Source organism: Furipterus horrens, unplaced genomic scaffold, assembly GCF_987537825.1.
Source record: "Furipterus horrens unplaced genomic scaffold, mFurHor1.1.pri manual_scaffold_9, whole genome shotgun sequence".
In the NCBI taxonomy this organism is placed as follows: domain Eukaryota; kingdom Metazoa; phylum Chordata; class Mammalia; order Chiroptera; family Furipteridae; genus Furipterus; species Furipterus horrens.
Window position 1 is genome coordinate 73,746,485 of NW_028327179.1, and position 24,573 is coordinate 73,771,057.

The 24,573-nt window shown below is 36.2% G+C and overlaps 1 protein-coding gene across 2 annotated transcripts in view; it reads right to left on the reverse strand.

Annotated features, from left to right (window-relative positions):
* ASB15 (ankyrin repeat and SOCS box containing 15) overlaps positions 1-24,069 on the reverse strand; it is a 34,790-nt gene extending 10,721 nt beyond the window's left edge. Inside the window, exons 1-6 of one of the 2 annotated variants that reach the window (XM_090287409.1) lie at positions 23,979-24,069; positions 17,537-17,609; positions 8,787-8,895; positions 7,157-7,209; positions 6,935-7,066; positions 5,816-5,974 (exon numbers count right to left, since the gene is read on the reverse strand). In XM_090287409.1, the coding sequence (XP_090143535.1) occupies positions 5,816-5,974; positions 6,935-7,066; positions 7,157-7,209; positions 8,787-8,893 (451 nt within the window). In that variant the 5' untranslated portion in view covers positions 8,894-8,895; positions 17,537-17,609; positions 23,979-24,069. The remainder of the gene's footprint in view (positions 1-5,815; positions 5,975-6,934; positions 7,067-7,156; positions 7,210-8,786; positions 8,896-17,536; positions 17,610-23,978) is intronic. The other variant, XM_090287410.1, reaches the window with a different exon arrangement.
* Between the last annotated feature and the right edge of the window lie 504 nt (positions 24,070-24,573).

Consider the following 24,573-nt stretch of genomic DNA (forward strand, 5'->3'; position numbering starts at 1 on the left):
CCACAAGTTACATGAACTAAGAGATGTGTCCTCATTTATCTTCTTGCTCTTATTGCATTTTTTCTTTTGCCTGACTCAGAGAATATATTGGTTAGAGATATTAGTCTTTTTCTCCAGAAAACAACAGCATATATAGGCCATATTTAACTTAGAATATTTTTTAAAATAAAACTTTACTTAAAATTTTTTTTTGGAAAGAGTATATTTTATTTCCTATAAAATAATGCAAATCATAGGGAGCCCCTTCCAAGTTAACCTACAAAGACATTCCTAACCAATAAATGGCTGAAATAATAAAAACTACTTAGGCACCATATTTGTGTAACATAACTAGTAAAATACAAATTAAATAATTTATGATGTTCTTGATCCCTTGGTTGGTTGAATCTGCAGATGGGAAACCACTGGATACAAATGGCCAACTGTATTTGTTGAAAAGAATCTGCATCTGAGTGGGCCCATGCAGTTCAAACCCATGTTATTCAAGAATCAACTGTATTTTTTTAATACAAAAATTAAGAGGAATCATAGTCACAGATAAGTTTAACATTTAAAGTGGTATCAGAGGAATGGCAGCATGAGAGAGCCTGTTGCTCTCTCCCCTTGAAATTTAACAATTTGAACAGTTATAACTTAACAAAGGAGTCCCTGCTCAATGAACAAATATGCCTGACAGATGTGCACATTGAAACAGCTAAAGGTGGGCAAATGGAGAAAAGGGGGAAGATGAACATGGAGAGGGACTGATATGAGCCAGGGACACAGCTGGGCAGCCAGGAGCTCATGGCAAGGCTCTGCTAGAGAAGGGAGGAACTTGGTGGTGGCTGACACTCCCTTCAGCCAGGGGGAGCAAAGAGACTGAGTGGGCACTCCCGTAGGGGTGAGCAGTGCAAGCTGCAGCTGAACCAAGGGACCAGGGCAAGGACACACAGCACAGGAGTGTGGCCACAGTCTGATGGTCAACATTTCAGACTGAGAAACAAAGCCATGAAGCCTGACCATGTACTTCAGCCTCCCCTTAGCCTCCTAGCACATGCCCTTATGTGCTCTTGGTGTCAGGCTGCAGGGCACACTTTCTGCAAGCCCGAGAACTGGTATTCCAGAATCATATTACTACCTGAACAAAGGGTGCATTTTGAGGCCTGTCCTAGGGTCAGGGTGTAGGGCTGTTTCACTGAGAGGGCAAAACAACAAAGAAATTGACAGCCTCCCCCAATTCCTCCCAACTCCAATGCGTCACAGCTATACTAACAGTAGACAGAGATGGAGAATTGACACTAGGGTCTCACAAAGCTAAAAAAACTTTTAATTCAGTACCATCTACTGGAAAAGAATAGAAAGAACTTTTTGTATTAATCTGCTAGAGAAGAGCCACTCACACATGATGCCTAGACAGAGAAGGAATCCATCAAATACCATGATTAATCATGGTAGTGAGGCAGATTGAAAAGAACAATCTCCAGAAAACAAACTTAAACACATGGAAATATGTGACATAAATGACAGAGAACTCAAGATGGCAATTCTGAAAATACTCAACAAGATGCAAGAAAATATAGACAGGCAATTTAGTGAGCTCAGAAAACAACAAGCAAAATAAATGCTTCAACAAAGAGATTGAAACTTTTAAAAAGAACCAAACAGAAATTCTAGATATGAAGAGGTCAATAACAGAGATCAAAAAGGAACTAGTGAGCATAAGAAATAGAGCAAACCAAATGGAAGAAAGGATCAGTGATATCAAAGAAATCTGGAAATGATGTAGAGGGAAGAAGAGAGGCCTGAGCATTAAAAAAGAAAAATTAAAGAGCTCTATGAGAACTATATGACTTCATCAGAAAGAGTAATATAAGAATAATAGGCACACCAGAAGAAGCTAGGGAGTAGGAAACAAAGAGCATTTTTCAAACAAATAGTTGATGAGAACTTCCCAAACCCATGGAAAGAACTAGATCCTTGAGTCCAAGAAGCAAACGGAACACCTAGTTTTCTCAATCCAAAGAGGCCTCTCCAAGGTACATTGCATTAAAACTGTCAAAAATTTATGACAAAGAAAGAATACTCAAGGCAGCCAGCGAAAAGAAGAAAGTAACTTGTAAAGGAAAGTCCATTAGGTTATCATTGACCTTCCCAGAAGAAATTCTATAGGTTAGAAGAGAGTGGAACCAAATATTCAAGCTATCAAAAGAAAGAGATTATTAGCCAAGAATAATATATCCATCAAAGTTATTCTTCAAATATGAAGGAGAAATAAAGACTTTTTCAGACATACAGAAGCTGAAGGAAGTCTTTACCAGAAGACCTCCACTTTTCCTTTTTATTTTAAATTCTGTCACTTTCTTCGTGGGTATATGTTTTGCTTGTGCAATTTGCTTATCAGCAGTGAACTATTTTCTGACTTATATGATATACAAATTAAGAAGATTTTTCTGAGGTATCTTGGCAGGGATTAGAAGATTGAAAAAGTGGTGGAGTGAAGAGGATATATTTTGATTTGCAAGAAAAAAAATGTCTGAAGCAAAATTAACTGGCTTTTTCTGTACTCTGGGCCCCACTAGCTTGGACAATATTATGACTATCTTATTAGAGAAAGGTGGCTATCTGATTGGAGGGTGGGCAAAGAGGGAGTTTGAGTGCAAAAAACCCTTAGTACATGTCAGATCATCACAAACCAAATATCTACCACTCAGCAAGTAACTGTGTAACATGACTTCAATACATCAAACAAAGTACCATCGTAGGAGCTAACTGAAAAGTAGAGCCCTGGAAGGACCAAAAGTGACTTTTTTTTTGTCTAAGGGTATTTATCAATAAATACAAGAATGATGAGATTGAGTTAAAAGAATAAAATTGGCATTGCAGAGAAAAATAAAAAAGAACAGCAGCTTTTTCTCTTATCTCTCTTTCATGAGTTAATGGACTGTGAGTAGCAAATTTCAACATAGCCCATAAATTCAAGAAAAAAACTGAGATAGTGCCATGAACGTTCCATTTCTCTATGAATCTCAAAAGACAGTGTGGTTTCTACAATGAAGGTCCTAAAGAAGGTAACCCAAGAAAAATTCTTATTCTCCAGAAATGTGGGTGACGGAGACATAAGTGAACATCTCCAGAATATTTCCTTCATGAGACTTCTGTCTCCTCTTTAATATTACTATTTGGTTTTTAAAATATATCATTTCCAAATGTTAATTCTATTTTGACTCTGATAACTCAATGATCAAGTTTCTTTCCCACACTTCAGATACTGATAGAGTAGAGAAATCAACAAATAAAACTCTGAAATGCATATGAGTATCTAATGCTCTATTGTGGGTATTATGTATTAAAAAGTTTAAATGAAGCAAAAAGAAAACAAATGAGTAGCAATCATGACTTATTTGTTCCTTTGAAATAAGTGGGTTGAAAACAGGAAATAGAGACTAATTCTATATTTGCAAACTGAAATGGTATACAAACTCTGGAAAAATGTGTCTTTTTTGAAGAAGAGGGAATCAAAGACTATAGAAACAACATCGTATATGCCTTTACAAAAACAATATAGATCATATTAATAGTGGTACAGCAACTCATAGATGAATATTCTATTTAGTGCTTGTGGTGCCAACTCAGGTAAAGACCTCTGGTTTATTTCTGAAAAGTACCATGTTATGTTGACATAAAGGCTGGTTAAAATGTACACAGAGACAGTTATCTGTTCTTCTATACTCATAGTTCCCCTTTTCCTTTTAGCAGCAGAAATCCCCCAAGTGTTAGATGATCAAAGCCTATCCAGGTAGAGTCTACATATCCAGGCGTTTTTTTGTACCTAATGTGGTTATGTGGCAAAATCTGAACTAATAGTATAAAAATGGAAAGGTTGTGTGCAATGTCCAGGTCATCTTCTTAAAGGTGAGCTGTTTTCCCAAGGCTTCCTCTTGCCCTTTTCCTGCTGGCTGGGAAATGGTGACATCTGAAAGTTCTGTGTCAAGATGACAAAGCCTCCCTGCCATGCCTGGGCCACTCACTCTGAAATGTTGTGAGGGAAAGAAATGAACTTCTTTCTTTTTAAGTCATTGTCTGCTTTGTGTATCTGTTTTTGTTGTTGTCATTACAAAAGCTTTGTCTATACCCTAACTATAATATTAGATTGTCCAATGAATCTTAATTTAGGAAGGCTGAAAGCTCTGACACGGGGTAAGAGTAAGCAAGAAGGAATCAGATCAGAATGATTCCAGGCTGTGGTGACCCTATTTAAGAAGTTATCTCCATGGGCAGAACTCCTGTCCAGATTTTTTTCCGCGGCCTGCTGATGACCCCTCTACATCCCCCAAGTCACAACGCAAGAGCAACTATCTCTTTGCATGCTTCCCACACTCAGTGCTTTCTTATTTCCCTAATTTGCTTTGAGTATACATCTTTACTATAGTATTTGTAACACTAATTTTCTATTTAAATCATATTTAGCTCTTCTACTAGACTCCTCGCAAGGAAGAAGATCCTTCCATTAATTTTTATATCCATGCTGTTCAACACAACACTTGGCTTAATGTAACTTCTCAATAAATGTTGGTTGCATTGATGTTGTTGAAAATGTTGCCAAAGTAAATATTTTATTAATGTTCATGACTTGCTTAGGTTTTCTGTTAACTATATTTAGGTTGTTTTTAAAATTCTAGTGATTTTTCTGTGAACAGGAGCTGTGGTAGTGTTAACTAGCTATGACCACAGCTCATGGTGCTTTATTCTCTTTCTCTCTTCACACACATGCACACACACACAATTTCATAATGGCTCTCCTCTCCTGAGTATCTATTATGAGGCAGGGGTTTAGTATATTTATATTTTCTCTAATTTTTATAACAATTCTGCATGATAGATGGTATATTTTCATTTTACACAGAAGAAACTGAGGCCTATAATTTCAATCTCATAGCTGAAATTTAAATCTATATAATAATACTATACTGTGTATTTGAAGGTTGCTAAGAAAGTAGTTCTTAAAAGCTCTCATTGTAAGAAAAAAATTATAGCTATATGAGGTAAGTTAACTAAACTTATAGTAATCATTTTGTAATGTATACATATATAAATCTGGTCATATGCTTTAAACAAATATGATTTTATAAGTCAATTATATTTCAATAGACCTGGGAGAAAATAAATCCACAGATCTCAGATACCAAAGCTCAAATTCTTACTCCACAGCCTTGTGTCTCTAAGAGAAAGAAAATGTTATCTCTGGTCATTTGTAGTGACTATCATTTCTCTCTGCTTCTGCAAACAGACTTGCCAATTCTTATTGGTCAACAAACAGCAGAATACACAAGACTGGGAAGAAGCGATAAGTGACACCTTTAGGTTTATCATTATTCATTTGTTGTCTCATAGCAGTGAACCCCTTATAGATGCCCAGTGCTGCATCTGAGTACTCGGAATCTGCCGGCTCTTCTTCCTTTCAATCTAACCTCATTGTTTTGATGTGGACCTGGAGTCTCTTTTTGGAATCCCCTTTCTGCCTCTTCCTTCTGGCTATAAACCAAACATGCCATTCTCTTTACAGCTGGACCCTACCTAGAGAATATTTCTTTAGAACTTTTGGTCTCATAAAACTAATTTGGATGCTTCCTGGTTACTTGGTGCTGAAGGATCTTTCACATTTGACCTCTTTGTGAGATAGAAAAAGAAAACCTTAGGACAGGTAAGATGGGAGATAAGGGAAGGATACAGGGAATGGAAGATGAAGTCACATCATTTTAGTTAATACATAGTGGTTTCCAATAAATATTTATTCTTTGTTTCAAACTACAAAGTTTTTAGAAAAAAGGTCATTTACCAATCAGAAGAGGTGTTTCTCCTTTGTCATTTTTGGTGTTTGGCCATATTCCTTTTTCTAGTAAAGTTCTTACATTTTCCACCAGACCAGCTTTGACTGCCAAAGTCAAGGGTGTTTCCCCATCAGAGGTCTTGAACTCCCAGAGTGTCTTATGGGATGCTGAGATGTGAAAGCATTGTGTAAAGTTAAAACTCTTATTTAAAGGATATCACATAGATTGGAATAATACAATATTATAGATATTAGATTGAACAAATCAACTGATGAAAAAGTGAAGACTAAAAGGAGATGTGTGTGTAAGTAGATAAGTATGGACTTCCTAATCAAGTCGACAGCTAAAAAACCAGCATCTGCGTTTCAAGGTGCTTTTTTTTTATTTAAAAAATGGGTTGTAAATTCTCATTTCTTTGTAAATTGTAAATCAACTTCTTGATCCTTGCTATACTATGCTTAATATCATTTTTATATCTGCCTGTCTATCTAGCATTTATTTTCTTTAGCTGGCTAGCTGGCTGGATAGTTAATCATTAAGTATATATCATTATCTTCTAGAACATAGAACTAGGTAGCAACACTGAAGGTTGAAAGGTAGAGCATTCCAAGAGTATTTTATACTGTAAGATACTGATGTGTGAAAAATGTTGTGTTAGAACATGAAAATTATTATTAATATTTAAGGTTGAGTCAGTTATCATATTTATTAATATTATGAAAAATTAATGTAATATAAGGACAAATATGGTAAGTACTACTTGGATTATATAACAATCTTTTGGACACTATTAAGAGATAGTTCCAGATGAAAAATTAAAAACTGACTCCCAAAAGCAAAAATATTTATATTCAAATTAATTAATTTATGATATACATGAAGTTGGATCACGTTTAGGTGATAACCACATCTTTCTGCCAACCGGTGTCACATTCTTTGAAGGAGGCAAAGGGTGAACCCTGGAACTTATTTTTATATCCTATGTTTAAAACATGGGTTTTGCCTTTTTCCAGTTTCAAATTATCTTGTATTCTGCTTCTTACTTTTGCTTGTTATAGTCATTGAGGACACTTCCAACTTCTACATTCTTGCTTCAGTTTGGTCAAAGGAGTTTTATATTCTCTTACCATCCAGAACAATTTCAAGTATTTGTTGAATGGGTTGAACAACAGCCTTGTGCAATGGAAACCATCCTTTTTCATCAGCTTCATCTAATGCATATTTATATTTCACATACTCCTGCAGCTCAAGAATGTGACCTAAATTAAAGACGTGGGATGATAACAAATCTCTGTCTTGGCATGATGAAATCTCTAATTCATCCCAGTATAAGCAATATACTCACTTACCTTGTTTTATGGCCTCTACAAGTTTTCTGTTTTGATCACTTAGTGGTACAAATCTTCCAGAGAAAGAAACATAAACCATAATTATAAAAGTGCTATATTTCGAAGAACCAAATTTTTAATTTATACTGAGCTCTGCATGTAATTTTAATAGTCAAGATTTACAGGACATGCACACAACTGATTTCATCCAGCTTAAAAATGTAATGTCTAAGAGTCAGATGTAGAAGTATATTTAGGATACATTAGACCTAAGAACATTAGTGAAAATGACAAAATACAAGATTATGACACTGTCTCTGAAATTTGCTCTAAGTAACAAAGAAGGAATAAACAACGGGAGTCGAGTCAGAGGAGCCAAGTTCAGGTTTTGTGCTTTGTTATCCTGGGAGGCCAATTAGCCTTTTTGAGTGGTGATTTCTTCATTTGTAAAGTGTTGGGAGTAAATAGGAAGATTTCTTTTCATTTAAAGAAATTCTATGATCAATAAATATTTGTTGCTTTAAGCTTAATAATTGCTAATTAATGATTGCTCATTTGAGAGCTTCTGATCCACCCTGCATGTTAGTCTTGATCTACTCATCCACAAGTGAAAACAGGCTGAGCATTAATAGAGTAAACTCCCAGTCATCAGCCTAGTAGGTCATGATTTCAAGCCACATAACAGCTCTCTGGTGTGTGTGTTTATTTAAAGGAAACAAAGCACTTTATAAAAAATTGATTTAACTCTATCAAGCAGAAAAATTTGCTGGTTGCCTTCCTCGGAACTCTAAAGTTCTAAAACCTGTTGAAGATAAGGGAAAAATGAAAGAGATCAGAAATTTAAATGTAATATGTTTATTTTTAAAAGCTCAAAAGCAATAATTTTATAACACTAAATCTATTCAAAAGCACTACTATATTTCAGAATACAAGATTGTAAATTTATAATACAATGTAAAGGTAAACTAAAACTTATTTCAGTTAGAAGAATAATGTATGTTGCTCAAGAGAGAAGTTTACTTTTGCAGTTTTAGACTCTATAAGCCCTGCTAACATAAAACATCAATTTCATGTATAATCTGTTAACTTCTGTCGTTTGAAAAGTAGATAATGAAATAGGCTCTGGTTTATATATTACTTTGCCATATATTATAGAAGCCCTCGGCCCTGTTCCCATTCACTGAACATATGGGCTAGGTGGGTTAGCATTATTCTTCATATTTTAAATATGCAAAAATGGAATACATTACTTACAAAGAATGCCTGAGTTAGTAGCAGAATGGGCTCTAGAATATACAGAACAGACCTCTGTATTTATGCCCATACATTAGTTGTATAACCGTACTTGTAAATTTGTTTAAATTTATTGTCCTTTTCATTATATTAATTTAAAAAATAGACAATCATGTACAACTGAATTCAACTAAAAATTTCCCCTCTGGGTTTTCTCCATCTTCCACCTGAGGTAGGGATTTGTGGAAGATCAGACTGCTAAACCTATCACAATGGCCTTGTATAGCAGTTCAATTCTCTGCCAGAAAAGAAGAGGGAGCATTTTCCTGGAGGAGGAGTTAGAAAACATCATTTATTCCATCTTACAACAAAATAACTGTCATTGAGATATTTTGTTGAGGTTAGTCGATTTTGTTACCTTTCATGATAAAATTCAGTCTTGCTGGCTTCAATGGATTCTTGAATACTGAGCTGAATGTCATAATTTGTAAGATGATCTTCATCAGGATCATCATTAATATCCATAACTAAATATAATTAAAAAAAACCAATTTCTTAATTATTGTCAAATAGCACAGGACACCCTATAGAGTTAATGTGAAAAATGCAAAATGAAAAACTAAAATGCATTCACCTTTCTCCATGTAACAAACACAAATGCAATTAAGATTTTAATTCATATTATATATGAAGACCATTCTAATATTTGAAGCTTTTAATTACATGCCTTTTGGGTGTTTGTATTTTCTAATGTTGACTTTCTTTTCAGTAATGACTATAGTTAGGCTTATAAGAATTCACTTTTTCCGCATTTCTGACTTACAAGAATTTTGGCCCATCAGTTTCCTCAAGACGCTATTCTCCACAGCACATTAGAAGTTTAAAACTCTAATCATAATGAACACATGACAGCTCAAAACCTATGGGACACAGCAAAAGCAGTCCTGAGAGGGAAGTTCATAGCAATACAAGCATATCTGAAAAGGATAGAAGAATCTCAAATAAAAAATCTAACCCTACAGCTACAAGAACTAGAACAACAACAACAAACGAAGCCTATGACAAGAAGAAGGAAGGAAATCATCAAGATCAGAGCAGAATTAAATGACATAGAAACTAAACAAACAATTCAAAAGATCAACAAAAGTAGGAGATGGTTCTTTGAAAAAATAAACAAAATCGACAAGCCTTTAGCCAGGCTGATCAAGGAAAAAAGAGAGAAGACCCAAATAAACAAAATCAGAAATGAAAGAGGAGAAATCACGACTGATACCTCAGAAATACAAAGGATTGTAAGAAATTACTACAAACAACTGAGGTATGGCAAGAAATTTGACAACCTAGGTGAAATGGACAAATTTCAGGAAACATATAACCTTCCAAAACTGAATCAAGAAGAAGTAGAAAGTCTCAACAGACCAATAACAAAGAAGGAAATTGAAACAGTAATCAAAAATCTCCCTGCACACAAAATCCCTGGACTGGATGGCTTCACAGGCGAATTTTACAAAACATTTAGGGAAGAACTAACTCCTACCCTCCTCAAACTATTCCAAAAAATCCAACAAGAGGGAAAAATCCCAAACTCTTTCTATGAAGCCAGTATTACTCTAATTCCAAAACCAGGACAAGACACAATAAAGAAAGAAAACTACAGGCCAATATCACTGATGAACATAGATGCTAAAATCCTCAACAAAATATTGGCAAACAGGATCCAGCAACACATTAAAAAGATCATACACCACGATCAAGTGGGATTCATCCCAGGGATGCAAGAATGGTTTAATATATGCAAATCAATAAATATAATACATCACCTAAAGAAAATGAAAGACAAAAATCACATTATCATATCTATAGATGCAGAAAAAGCATTTGATAAAGTACAACACCCATTTATGATGAAAACACTCAGCAAAATGGGAATAGAGGGAGCATAACTCAACATAATTAAGGCTATATATGAAAAACCTGAAGCCAACATCATACTCAATGGACAAAAACTAAAAGCATTCCCCCTGAGGTCAGGAACAAGACAAGGATGTCTACTCTCGCCACTCCTGTTCAACATAGTGTTGGAAGTCCTAGCCATAGCAATCAAACAAGAAAACGAAACAAAAGGAATCCAAATTGGGAAAGAAGAAGTAAGACTATCATTATATGCAGATGACATGATAGGATACATAGAAAACCCTATAGACTCCACTAAAAACTACTCAATATAATAAGCGAATTTGGCAAAATAGCAGGGTACAAAATAAATATACAGAAATTTAGTGCATTTCTGTACACCAACAATAAAATATCAGAGACAGAGACAAAAAAGAAAATACCATTTACTATAGCAACAAGAAAAATAAAGTACCTAGGAATAAACTTAACCAAAGAGATAAAAGACTTGTACTCTGAAAGTTATGTAACACTGAAAAAAGAAATTAGGGAAGATACAAATAAATGGAAGCAAATACCATGTTTTTGGATGGGAAGAATCAACATCATTAAAATGTCCATACTACCCAAAGCAATTTGCAGATTCAATGCAATCCCTATTAAAATACCAATGACATATTTCACAGACCTAGAACAAACACTTCAAAAATTCATATGGAACCAAAAAAGACCCCGAATAGCCACAGCAATCTTCAGACAGAAGAACACAGTAGGAGGAATCACAATACCAGACATAAAACGATACTACAAAGCCACTGCAATCAAAACAGTCTGGTATTGACATAAGAACAGATGTATAGATCAATGGAACAGAATAGAGAGTCTAGAAATAAATCTAGGACTGTATGGTCAACTAATATTTGATAAAGGGGAAAGGAGCATAAAATGGAGTGAGAAGAGCCTCTTCAACCTATGGTGTTGGGAGAACTGGACAGGGACATGCAAAAAAATGAAACTAGACCACCAACTTACACCACACACAAGAATAAACTCAAGATGGATCAAAGACTTAAATGTAAGCTGTGACACCATAGAAGTCCTAGAGGAAAACATAGGCAGGAAAATTTCAGATATCCCACATAACAATATTTTCACAGATACATCTCCTAAGGCAAGAGAAATAAAGGAAAAAATAAACAAATGGGACTACATCAAATTGAAGAGTTTCTGTTCAGCAAAGAAAAACATCAGCAAGATGAAAAGGAAAACAACCATATGGGAAAACATAATTTCCAATGATACCTCAGACAGGGATTGATCTCCAGAATATATAAAGAACTTATATGACCCAACATCAAGAAAACAGACAACGCAATTAAAAAATGGGCAAAGGACCTGAACAAACACTTCTCCAAAGAGGACATACAGAAGGTCCATAGGCACATGAAAAAAATTCTCAACATCACTAGCCATCAGAGAGATGCAAATAAAAACCACGATGAGATACCACTTTACACCAGTCAGAATGGCCATCATCAACAAATCAACAAACAAGTGCTGGCCGAGGATGTGGAGAAATGGGAACCTTAGTGTACTGCTGGTGGGAATGCAGACTGGTGCAGCCACTATAGAAAACAGTATGGAATTACCTCCAAAACTAAAAATGGAACTGCCTTTTGAACCAGCAATACCACTGCTGGGATTATACCCGAAAACTCCTAAAACCCTAATTCAAAATAACTTATGCACCCCTATGTTCATAGTAACACTGTTTACAATAGCTGAATTCTGGAGTGGATTAAAGAACTGTGGTACATTTACCCAATGGAATACTATGCTGCAGAAAGAAAGAAGGAACTCCTGCCATTTGCAGCAACATGGATGAAACTAGAGAGAATTATGCTTAGTGAAATAAGCCAGGCAAAGAAAGAAAAATACCTTATGCTGTCACCTATTATGGGAAACTAAGGAACAACACAAACAATGAACTAAATAGAACAAGGAACAGAATAACATTTATTAGGGGGGAGAGGGGAGGGAGAGAAGGGGGATAAGTAAGGGAAGGGTTTAGTCAAAGTACACATATAAATGACTCATGGACATGGACAATGGGGGGGATATGATTGTGGGAGAAGGGGTGGGCTGGGTGGGGGAGAGCTATGGGGGGTGGGGAAATGGGACAACTGTAATTGAGAAACAAAATAAAAATTCTATTAAAAAAACCCTCTAATCAAGGAATAGATAACATCGAATCTTTTGTATTCTTTTCATTTCGTGTGTGTTGTGCTTGCTTATTTGCTGATTAATTCCCTTGCTCACACCAGCAGTGATTTGAGTTGGCTGCCTTGGATTGCAGTTATTTTTGTATTTGTGTTCAACTCCTTCTAACAGACTCTGTGCTTTTTGAGGTGAATGGCTATCCTTCATCTCTGCTTCCTCTATTAGTCTAGAGAGAAAAGACCATCACAAATACAGTGGCCTAGTCCTGCCCTCAGGAAATTTGGAGTTGAATTAAAGACCACCTTAACTTCATCCCAAGACCATAAGTTAGTCCTTCTATATAGATTCTAAATTCCTCCCCAAGAGCTACTGCTCTTGAGTGGTCCATCTCCTCTGAAGATATTTAAAAATATAGATTATTTTTCATTGGCTTATTTCTTCCAAATATTACATTAGAAGAGTGAGTGTCATTACTATTGGATCAATCATTTTATCTTAGGAAATGTAGGTATATGTAGAAATCCAAATAGTTCCACAGCTAGGCTGACTGACCAATATGAAATTATTTTTGATTAGTGATACTTTTCAAGCCAAAATTTATTTATAGTTGTAGTATGTCTTTTTAAGGTGAAAAAAACAAAAACAGTATTCTGTGGGCAATTTTCAAAACACAGTTTGTACTTGCTTTACCTCTTCTCATTGCTCAAAGTTAGATAAGCTCAAATGTTAAGGAGGGTTCTGTACATGCTGATAGCTAAGGTCCCTGACCTTTGCACAGACTGCACGCAAATCAATCACATCGTTATAATTTTACTGTTCATTGTTCTGCACCAGTGGCCTTACTACCACTGAGCCAGAAATGAGAGAATAGCAATTATGTTTGGAGATAGTAACGCACTCCACTAAGCATGTTTTCTCACACAATATTTCAGTCTACACAAAAGGCTAGCGTGCTCTAGGGATTCTATGTTTTTGTTGTTGTTGTTGTTGTTGTTGTTGTTTTTCAATTACAGTTGTCCCATTTTTCCCCCATTGCTCTCCCCTAGGGATTCTATTAAACAAATAGAGGCAAGTGGTATTTTCTTTTCTTTTTTTATTGTTTGCTCGTTCATTGCCTCTCTGCTCCCCCCAGAGTGTAATCCAATAAGAATTAGCCTGTATCACCAGTGCCTAGAGAAGCACCATCTCATGATTCATAGTCTCTAAATGCATTTTGAATGAATGAATGAGTACTAACATAATCTACACTCTACTTTATTCTTAGATTTATTTTCCTCAGGTATGGAGTCTACCTTCCAAATAAACAAATTTGATTGCCCACTTTGTGCTTGGCTTCATTTTTCTCACTTTGTGCATTCATATCTTATTTCTCTTTACTCACCAACCTCTTTCAGCTGTCCCACACCCATGGCCCACACTGCCTCAAGCCTGGCTTGAGACGTTCTCCCTGTGAAAGCCTTCACTGAAATTCTCCAATTCTCTTTGGCCTTCTTTGTCTGTGAGATTCTCCTATAATATAATATTTTCCCAATATCTGGATTTACACTCATTTTGTATTTGCTTTGCATATTCTTCACATATTTTTGTATTCTCACTTGGACTATTAGTTTTGTGTATAAAAACACTTTCTTTTTCCTTTATGTCTTCTTTCTCTACTCCACTCTTAGTCAACCATAGCGAATGGTTGTTCTCAGTGGTCTCTGAAAAAAATTTGTTGACTCATTAGTAGTGGAAAAGCACTGAGTCCTTCAGACAGCAGAATTAGATGATGAAGTTAAATCTGTGGCATTGCCTGTTGCCTTTCCCTCTAGTATCATGGTGTTGAGAGGGGATTGCATGGCTCTGGGATTAGTAATGGGATACAGAGCCTTTCACCTATTTAAATCACTGGCTTAACTCTAAACCCATTTGAAATTTGGGCTTCCAGGACATGAGATACCACAGACTCCTTAGAGAACTGAGTTGATCTGTAGAAATTTTTTTAATGTCCTATTAACTACCATCAGAAGGAAGTTATCTAAGACTCTTCATTGCTTTGTATTCCTAATGGCAGCAGGGTAGAAATGGAGAGGAAACTCCTACTGCACAAAACAACTCCCACCTAACACAAGCTGTCTCCAAACTTTTACTGAAAGCTTGAGATGAAGTGAAGATCTGCGTGCAAGGTGTGCAAGTGCACTAAGGTTTCAGACAGACAGTCCAAAGGCACATCATTGCAACAGATTAAGAGACATCAAGATGCAATAAGAAGGGCAAGAAGAGAGTTATTTATCTGTACTCAAACTTAAAATGACTGGACTCAATCCCGATCAAAAGTTGGCAACAGGCTATTGCCAGCTTTTATTTAAAAGTGTATTTAAGTAAAGTACTACACAGGTATCTGAAGAAAGACCAAATAATAATAATTTGGTGTCCTTGGAGACCTATTTTCAGGTGCCCCTCTTTTTAGTCTAGAAAAATTAGTTGACCCTTTCTAAATAATAATTTACCAACCTTGTTCTGGAGAAACGCACTGGTGTTATTTATTTATTCTCCATAAATAGCTGATTTACAAAATAATTGGGACAATTATATTAGACAGTTGGCTCTTTTATTTAAATCACTGGCTAACCTTGGTCCTGGTGAGTTGCTCAGTTGGTTAGAGGATGTGAATTTGAACCCTGATCAGGACACATACGAGAAGCAACCAATGAGTGCATGGATAAGTCTAACAACAAATCAATTTTTCTCTCTCTTTCTTCCCATCCCTCCCTCTCCCCTGCCTTCCTTACTCTCTAAAAAAATCAATAAATAAACTTTTTTAAAAAGCAGTGGTTAACCTTGCTTAGGGTCAGGAACACATTTGATGAAAGCAATGGATTTCTCTCCAGAGGGATGTATGCCAATGCAAAATTCTGCATAAAATTTTAGAGAATTAATGTATCCTTTGAGGCCTCATATATCCCAGGTAAAGAACCATTAAATTAAGAATTCTCAAATGCAAAATATTATTATTCAGATATCAATAATTATTAGTTTTACAGATAAGCTGAGTAAAACCCTAGGTTTAGATAGCGGGAAAAGTTTGGTGATCACATAAGTTTTAGATTATCTTTGGTAATAATAAAAATGGTGATTATAATAATAGCCATAAATTACTGAGTGATTGTGTTGTTCCTAGCACTGTGCAAAGCACTCTGCAATTGCTGTTTTGCTTTAAATCCTCCAATTCTACTTTTAGGTTGTGGATGAAAAGGAGGTCACATATTAATATAACCTGAAAAACTCAGGGGAGGTCCATGTGGAGGCCTTACAAACTCAGAGACCTAAAGTAACTACGAAGGATGGTCTGCAATTAAAAGTTAACTAAAAGTGAGCCATGGCAGGTAGTCATGTATTAGGCCCATATTCTTCCCTAACAAAGGTCAATCTTTATTACCTCAACAGAGCCTGTCTAATGTCTTTTTTGCATCTACGATATCATACCTTTGGAATGTCAAGGTAATTTCCTTTCCCAGACCCTTCAGGGCACAAACACTGCACCAAAGCAGGGACCACAGATCCCCTCACTGTTTTCATTATCACGTTAATTGTTGACTGCCAACCATCCTGTATCCACCTTTGTAAAAGAAGCAGCTATTCCTTTTACTTTTATCTAATTTCAGAGATTTCCCTGCTTTGCTTTCCCCTTCCTCCCAAATCTATCACCAAGGATTTTGGTAACCCCCTTACATCTTTTCCTTTGATTCTGATGTATAAAATAAGTGGTAATGCTGCCATTTTCCAGAGCATTTTTCTCGATCCGTTGATATTTTGCTTCCCAGCAATTGTCATCAGTTTGGCTCAATAAACTAATAAAAACTTTTACAGATTTGGATGTTTCTTATGTTGACAAGGCATTATAGATTCATTGTGTGTAAGTAAAAACTTGGGGTTCAAGAGATTAAAAAACCCACCAAATGTCACAGACCTAATAAGTAGAGTCTGGACAGAATATGGGTACCTTTTTTTTTAAGATTCTTCCTAAGTTGTAGAAAAACAGCCCACAGTCTGTTGCCCTTAAAAGAAAACACTCTGACCTTGCTCTTAACAGACAGCTCTTGATGACAATGACTTCCAAAAATAAAAATAGCTTCCAGGGACACATAAATCTTTATCTTTTGCTCCGTGTGATAAGGCTTTGTGTTGCCTAGGATTCTCTGAGGTCTCCTAAGCTTTCCTTCATTCTTTACTTCTGTCTTGGAGCCTACGCATTACTGTATAAAAAAATAGGATCAACATGCCAGTTGGTGCCTGACTGATGTGGTCAGGAAGTTGAGATGATGTTGCAAAGTATGATGCAGGAGTGAACCTGGATACATGTCACCTCTCTGCACTGACTCTAAACTACATCCAATCTATGATCCGTGATAATACCAAACTGTTGATAAGTTTGTGAGGCCCCAGAGCTGCCCTTGAAACATGGGTGCTCCCACAGCAAGGACCGACCAAGGCTCTCCTTTTCCCTGAACCGGGGCAAATGTGATTTTGGTCCCTATGAATTGTTCAGGTGGCTGCCTTCCAATGACATCCAAATCTGTTCAGCCCCTCACCCTCAAACTCTGTCTTGGACAAAACAGAAATGAAACCATCTCTAAACAGGGCTGGCCTTCTGAGGTCCTGGAGTGGACAGTTGCTTTTCCATGTTGTAGGAAGGCCTTTGTGCCCATAAATATTACTCTGCTCGCAGCACCTGTCTCATCAGTGTAATCATGTTACATCGGTGAGAGATTCTGCCCCTTAGAGCTTATTGTTCCATATTCTGGTGTCCCTTTTAAAATGCCAGTTGCACCAGAATGGCAACTGGTGTGGAATCCACATCTGTTGGAATAGCTACATAGGATGGGAATGGCAGAGGGTCTAAGACTGAGTCTAGTGGGAAGTGATCAGAAAGGATACGAAAAGAGCAATACAGTAAAGGTTGGTTCTATTCTCAGTTTTATACAAGGCCAGTCCAAACCCTAAGGGTGTGAAGGTGGTTCAGGTTGTGTTGTGTGGAAGGGGAGACCCAGACACTGAGGAAATATTTTTTTTTACCTTGAAACTGCTATGGTTTTCGAGCAATGAGTTCTTTTGTTGGAAATCCCAGAGAGAATCATCAGGATCCGTCCTATTAGAGGAGCAGCAATAATTAAAGGGCTTTTTCATGTTTTGGTTTTGTTAAGAAGGTAGTTATATACAAAATAATGTATATTCTCATTTTCTATATTTTGACCATTCATATGTGTAATCTTATAACTTTGGTGGCTACACACTTTTATTTTCTCAGACTCTTGTAGCACGAAGTGGCAAATCAGATAAACAGCTTCATCGGGCTGATTTCAGCAACAGAGTCAACTAGTCCTCAAGAGATTTGGAAGAGAGGAAAACCTCTGTCAGAACTGTGTTTCACCCCACAGACACAGATCACTTTTATTTACAAGTCATAAGCTACAGCAACTCCCTCTTCATGATATTTGCCTTTTTTCCCCCCAGGGGAAATTTTTTTGTATTTTTCAGTTATAGTTTACATTCAACATTACTTTGTCTTAGTTTCAGGCATACAGCTTAGTGGTTAGATAATCATATACTTTACATAGTGCTCTGCCTGTTATTTCAAGTACCCACCTAGCACCATATAAAGTTATTGTCATATTATTGATTATATTCCCTGTGCTGTACTTTAGATATCCTTTGACTGTTTTGTAACTCCCAATTTGTACTTAACCCCTTCACCTTTTTTACCCAGTCCCTCAACCACCCCTCTAGCAACTATCAGCTTAAAAAATAAAAAAAATCAATATACAAAATTGAAACAGATTCATAGACACAGATGACAGACTGATTGTATTTGCCTTTTCTGTGGGTAACAGAGAGAACTAGACCAGTTCAAACAGCATCTTTAACAGCACCACTTACTCTGCTAACGTAGATACACACACACACACACACACACACACACACACACACACACACACACACACAATCTTAGTCTAGAAAAGTAATGCTACTTTTATATTGCCTCAAAGTGATACAACCCAACATTGTACAAAAAATATATAAAAAGGCAAAATGGACATATTGGTCTTCAGACACCAAGTAAAACATCCAGTATGTGGTAGGAATTCACTAAGTATTTGCTGAATGAATGAATAAGTAGATGAGCAAATATACACTGTTGTGAAAATTAGCAAAAGAATAGATTAACTTTGTGTTTTCTTTCTACATCATACATATGTCCTGGCCAAGTTCACTTGCAATTTTGGGACTGCATTAACTGAGGCTTAATTTCTACGTAAATATATTACTGATAAAAACTGTCTTACTAGTTTTGTTTCTATCTAGTTTCATATTACCAAATTAGACACTTTTAGTCTCCACTATTGATTTCCAAGTCAAACTCAATTATGACATAGATGTAGGAAGATGCATACCATCTTTTGAAAATGACATGTGGAAAGGAAAGGAGTTTTAGTTCACAAGTCTGTGGATTTCTTGAGGAATGTATATGTAGCAAAGATTTGTAGTGCAAACATGGCCCCAAAAGAGACAAATTATTAATAAATGTGCCCTTATTTCAAGCTAGTATGATGTGATTTTTGAAAATCCCTACCCTTTGTCTGTAATTCTAAATCTAGCAATCTTATAAAATAATCAGAGATATGGAAAAATATTTGTTTGTGAAAATATTCATCTCAGCCTTATTAAACTGACAGCACACTAGAAACAATATAAATGTTCAGCAGGAGGGAATTTGTATAAGACATTATTGTACACCAAAACAATGAAAAACTGTAATAGTTATTAAAATTCTTGTCATTGAAGAATATATTTAATGTCATGGATAAAACTTTGTGTATGACAATGATGTTCCTTTAATCAGCCATCACCAGCCACGTGGAAAGGAACTAAGAAAGCCTTCCAGAAAGTTGACCTAGCATTTGGCTCACAGGCTGAGCCTCATATGTGGTGAGATAGGTCATTTCTGGACAAGCCAGGGACCTTGGTAACTATGAGAAGAGTAAAAACTTCCAATTTATGGTCAAGCAGATGAAACCTAGGGGAGGGAATTTCTTGGATTGGGGAAAAGCAGAAACCTGAAAGACGAATCCATTTATTTGAGTCATCTAAGCCCTGGCTTCATTATCTAAGTTATTGTGTCCATCTGCATGAACCGAAAAGATTACTTCCCACTAATTAGTGAGGCCAGGTACAGACAATAAAATAGCTAAATTTGGTTTGCACAACTGAGTTGTAGGGTAAGTAAAAATCTTTTGACTACATTCATTAGCTACAATAACAATAAAAATAATCTCTAGACCTTAATAAAAAGTATCGTGTATGTATATATGTGTGTATGTATTTGTATAGGTACATATATATATATTCATTTACATATATATATTCTTTCTCTATAAATATTTGTTCCATGGCAAGGTATGTTTTGTTTGACAGGGCAGAAGGTCTTGAATGGTGCTTAGGTCAAATCTTTTTCTGTTTGAAACTCATTCAAAAAATAATTAGCCTTTGCATTTCTTCATATTTATTTTGAATTCATGTACAGGGCATTGATTTCTTTCTATTGGAGACAGTTGACTGTGGTAGTTGGTTCTTCATTCAAATCCTGCCTGTCTAGATTAGCTGCCTCATTAGCTGTGTCTGACATGTTGCAAGTAGTCAACAAACATTACCAGTTAATATTTTGTGCTTTAACTCCTCTGGAATGGGGAAGTAGAATTTTAAACACTGTTTGGTTGTTTTAGCTCTATTCCTCAGCCTTGAACAAGCACTCTGACGCACTCATTACTTCCCTCTCCTTCCTTTTTTCTAGAATCCCCAGATTTCAGAGTTAAAGACTATTAGGTGGTACCACCAGTAAATTCTACCATATGCCCAACAAATAATTTTCCAGTCTCAGCTTGAACACTACAAAGTGACAAGAAGCTTACTATATCTCCTCACTGCTCTTTATGTTGGGCCAGCTTTGACAATTAGAGTATTCCTCAGAGCCACCCTGAGAAAAATGTTCCTCGGCCACATGAGTGCCCTTTAAATATCTCCTAAGAAGGCTGTCAGGTCTCCACTGAGCCTTCTTCTCCCAAGGAGGGACAACTGCCCTTCCTAGGATGTGGGTTGCCTCCCTCTCCCATCTTGATTGCTTTCCTGTAGACACACTTGTTAAATATCCATCTCTTTCTAAGAGAGGCTCTGGACTGTGGGCTCTGAGGGCAGCTGCAGTCAAAAAAACATAACATTAAGCAAGTGTGGCCATTTCCTTTTTTCTGGCACTATAGATCTACAAGGGGGTGGAGGAGGGCTAAAAAAATACATAATTTATTTATTAAAAATTGTGTATTTATTCTTACACATTTAAACTTCAGTCAACTTCCAAGTGCTCTCCATTTGATGCTATACACCCATTGAGACATTTTTTCCACTGCTCAAAACAGTTTTTTAAATTCATTTCTATTTATTTTCTTTTTAATTTAGTTGTTTGTTTGTTTATTTATTTATTTATTTATTTGTAGAGAGGGTGGGAAAGGAGAACGAGAGGGAGAGAAACATCACTGTGTGGTTGCCTCTCACTCGCGCCCCCAACTGGGAACCTGACGTGCAACCTAGTTATGTGCCCTGACTGGGAATTGAACCAGCAACACTTGGCTCGCAGGTCAAAATAGTTTTTGAACTTGTCGATTTTGATGCCTTTTAGTAGTGCTTCTGAGGGTTTTTTTGTTTGTTTGTTTGTTTCACCTCGTCCACAATGGCAAAATGTTTCACTTTGAAGACTTTTTAATCCGGGGAAACAAACAAACAAAAAAGGCGCTCAGGGCAAGTCCCAGTGAATAGGGAGGGTGGGGCATGAGGGTCATGCCATTTTTGATCAAAAACTGCTAAACACTCAGCTCGGTGTGGGCAGGTGTGTTCGTAAATCATCCATCATGAAATGGGCAAACCATTAGAGGAGTCTTAAAAAGAAAATATTTACTGAAGTCGAGTGCAGCATCTCACAACAATGCCAGTTGGTACACTGGTACAGATGGGTTCCTAGAATACTCACCTAGTAGGGGAAGCCTGTGTAACAAGGGGACTGCCCTCCAGAAGATAATTCCACTTTGGGTGTCCCCCTCATATTAATGTAGCCCAAGTCCAGATGAATTGGGGGGCAATCATGTTACACACTTGATTCAGTTCTCTGTTGCCCCAGATTCTACAGGTCATATTTTCCCCACATTATAGCTGTGTAATTCTGTGCAGGACTCTTTAATTCTATTCCATTTTATTTATTTATTTATATATTTGTAGATTTGACCTTTATTAAAGTCTGCTAAGATCTAATACATTTTGTATCACTCTAAGTATTATTGTATCTGCAAATATATTTATGTGTTTTGTGTGTCTATCTGTTCCATTAATAATGATAAATGTTACTCCTTGACAGGTGTGGCTTAGTTGGTTGGGTGTCATCCTGCAAAGCAAAAGGTCACCAGTTTGATTCTTGGTTAGGGCACATGAATGGGTTGGGAGCCTGGTCTCTGATTGGGGCATGTGTGAGAGGCAGCCAATCAATTCACAACTGATTGATGTTTCACACATTGATATTTCTCTTCCTCTCTTTCTCCTTCCCTTCCCCCTCTCTAAAAATAAATAAAATCTTTAAAAAAATAATGACAAATCTTGAATAGAAATTGGCACAGGACAGAGGCCTTCAGGTTGTTATTGATCCATTTTTTTAGCACCCTTCAAGAAAATGTTTATCCAGCTTCAAACTCTTCCCAAAACATGAGCAGCTAGTATTGTCTCCTTTTCAATAACAAGACCATCATAAGACATACTGTCAAATATCTTGTTGAAGATTAGATACACAGTATTTACATTTCCTTTCTCTACTAAATCAAAAATACAAAGAAGACTTAACTCACCAGTTCTCAGTGATTTTTTTTTTCCCTAATGATTTTCATAACACTCTACCTGCTCACTCAAAAATAGATATTCAGCCCTGGCTAGGGTGACTCAGTGGATTGAGCACTGGCCTGTGAACCAAAGGATCACTGGTTTGATTCCCAGTCAGGGCACATGCCTGGCTTGCAGGCCAGGTCCCCAGTTGGGAGCATATGAGATGCAACCACACATTGATGTTTTTCTCCCTGTCTTTCTCCCTCCCTTCCCCTCTCTCTAAAAATAAGTAAATAAAATCTTTTAAAAATTAAAAAAATAGGTATTCAATATCTGTTATGTTCCAGTCACTGTGCTAGACATAAGACAATGGAATCCATGCTCTCAGGGAGCTTGCTGCCTTTCAATAATGCATTCTAGACTTTTCCCAGAAAGAACATTAATTTCTCCCTTCCCCTTCCTTCCAAGTTTTAGCAGATTAAGCACACAGCAGGTCCTCAATAATTAATAATAATAATAATACCTGTGACATGCATTCTGATAAATGTATTGAATAGATTATGCTATTTAATTTCTACAACACACTTTCCCCCCAGTTTACAGATGAGAAAACTGAGTGAGCACAGAGTGGTTAGGTAACTTGTGTAAACCCAGTCATTTGACATGAGAGGTGCACAGGTTTAACCACTACAGTATAATCTGATGACGCAGCTACTCTCATGGAAATAATGAAAAGAGGATCTTGTTTCATAATCTTAATACTTATAAGCCTCAGAAAAAATTTTCTAAAAGAGTTTGAGCAAACAACAAGCAAACCTATCAAACAACTCCAGTGGAAATATAAATAATTTAGGCAAATTTTTATTGGTGGTATTCCCATAAAAACAACAGAAGCCTAAAATTATGTTTATAACAATGATGTTCTCAACACAAAGCAGTGTTAGAACTTCCCTGTCCATATCACTGCTATTTCATAGAAATCATTTCATTTTAGATATGCAATCTTTCTTGGAAGTTAAGAACCAGATGGGTGATGGTATCAGATAAATTCTAAGGACTTTCCAGCCTCAAGATTTTATTATTTAATTTGCAAAAGCAAATTTCCAATTCTATTGAGTTTCTTTTCTTCTACTGACTTAAAAGAATGTAAGCGAATTTTTTGATATGAATATAAAGCAGCCATCTTTTACTATAAGTGATGAAAAAGCCTTGACAGAAGTTTATTTTACCTATTGACAAAAATATTTAACCCATGTTTTCAGAAACCAGGGCTAGATAAGACCCTTCTTGGATTCTATACTGTGTATACTGATACTTCCTATAAGCATATTTGTTCTTGATCTGTTTTTCTCATGGTACTATTTTTATTATGATTAATAATTATGTGATTGAGTTTATATCCTATAAACAAAAACAAACAAACAAAACCTGTCTTTATTCTGTAATTTAAAAGGCCCTAGACTGGCAAATCCATGGGCAGTCAATTGGAAAGATAGTAAAGAGAAGCTACCACAATACAAATTTCCATCTGTTTAAAATACTCTTAATATTAAACTACTTAATAAGCTAGTTGGTGAGGTACAGATCAAATATTTCATAATCTCACCTTTTGGAATGATCGTCTTGTCATTCTTATTCAGGGCCTTGCCTTTCTAAACCAGAGGAAGTAACTAAGAGCCAATGTGTTCCTCTGTGTATCTAAAATTAAGTACCCAGTTGGTAGTTAAATTAAGATCTGACCTTGTACAACTGAAACATAAGCGGTTTCTGGCACACAGTAAAGTATTACCCATGACTTCTCCAGATTTTCATCAAAAGAAACACAAACCCACAGAGATATAATAAGATTAGCTGTGTCCTGATTGGTTCAAAGAGCTCTCATGAAAACAAATGATCTGCCAACCCAGCTGCAATGAGGGTTCCTGCTGAAGGAACAAAGCAAGACCACATAAATTGAATTAAATCATATTTTTAAATTAGTTGTTCAAGAAACATTAAATCTATGAGTCAGTGTACCTGCAGATCCAAATCCACTCTTCATCAACTTTAACACACACTATTTCTCATTCTTTATCTTTTAGATTCATGCCAAATCTCATTAGCTAGAAGCTTATCATCATGCAAATTTACTCTCTTTCCTTTGGTTTGCCTGCCTGATAGACTGATGTGACAGTCAGTGACATCTAATCTGATCAAGAATC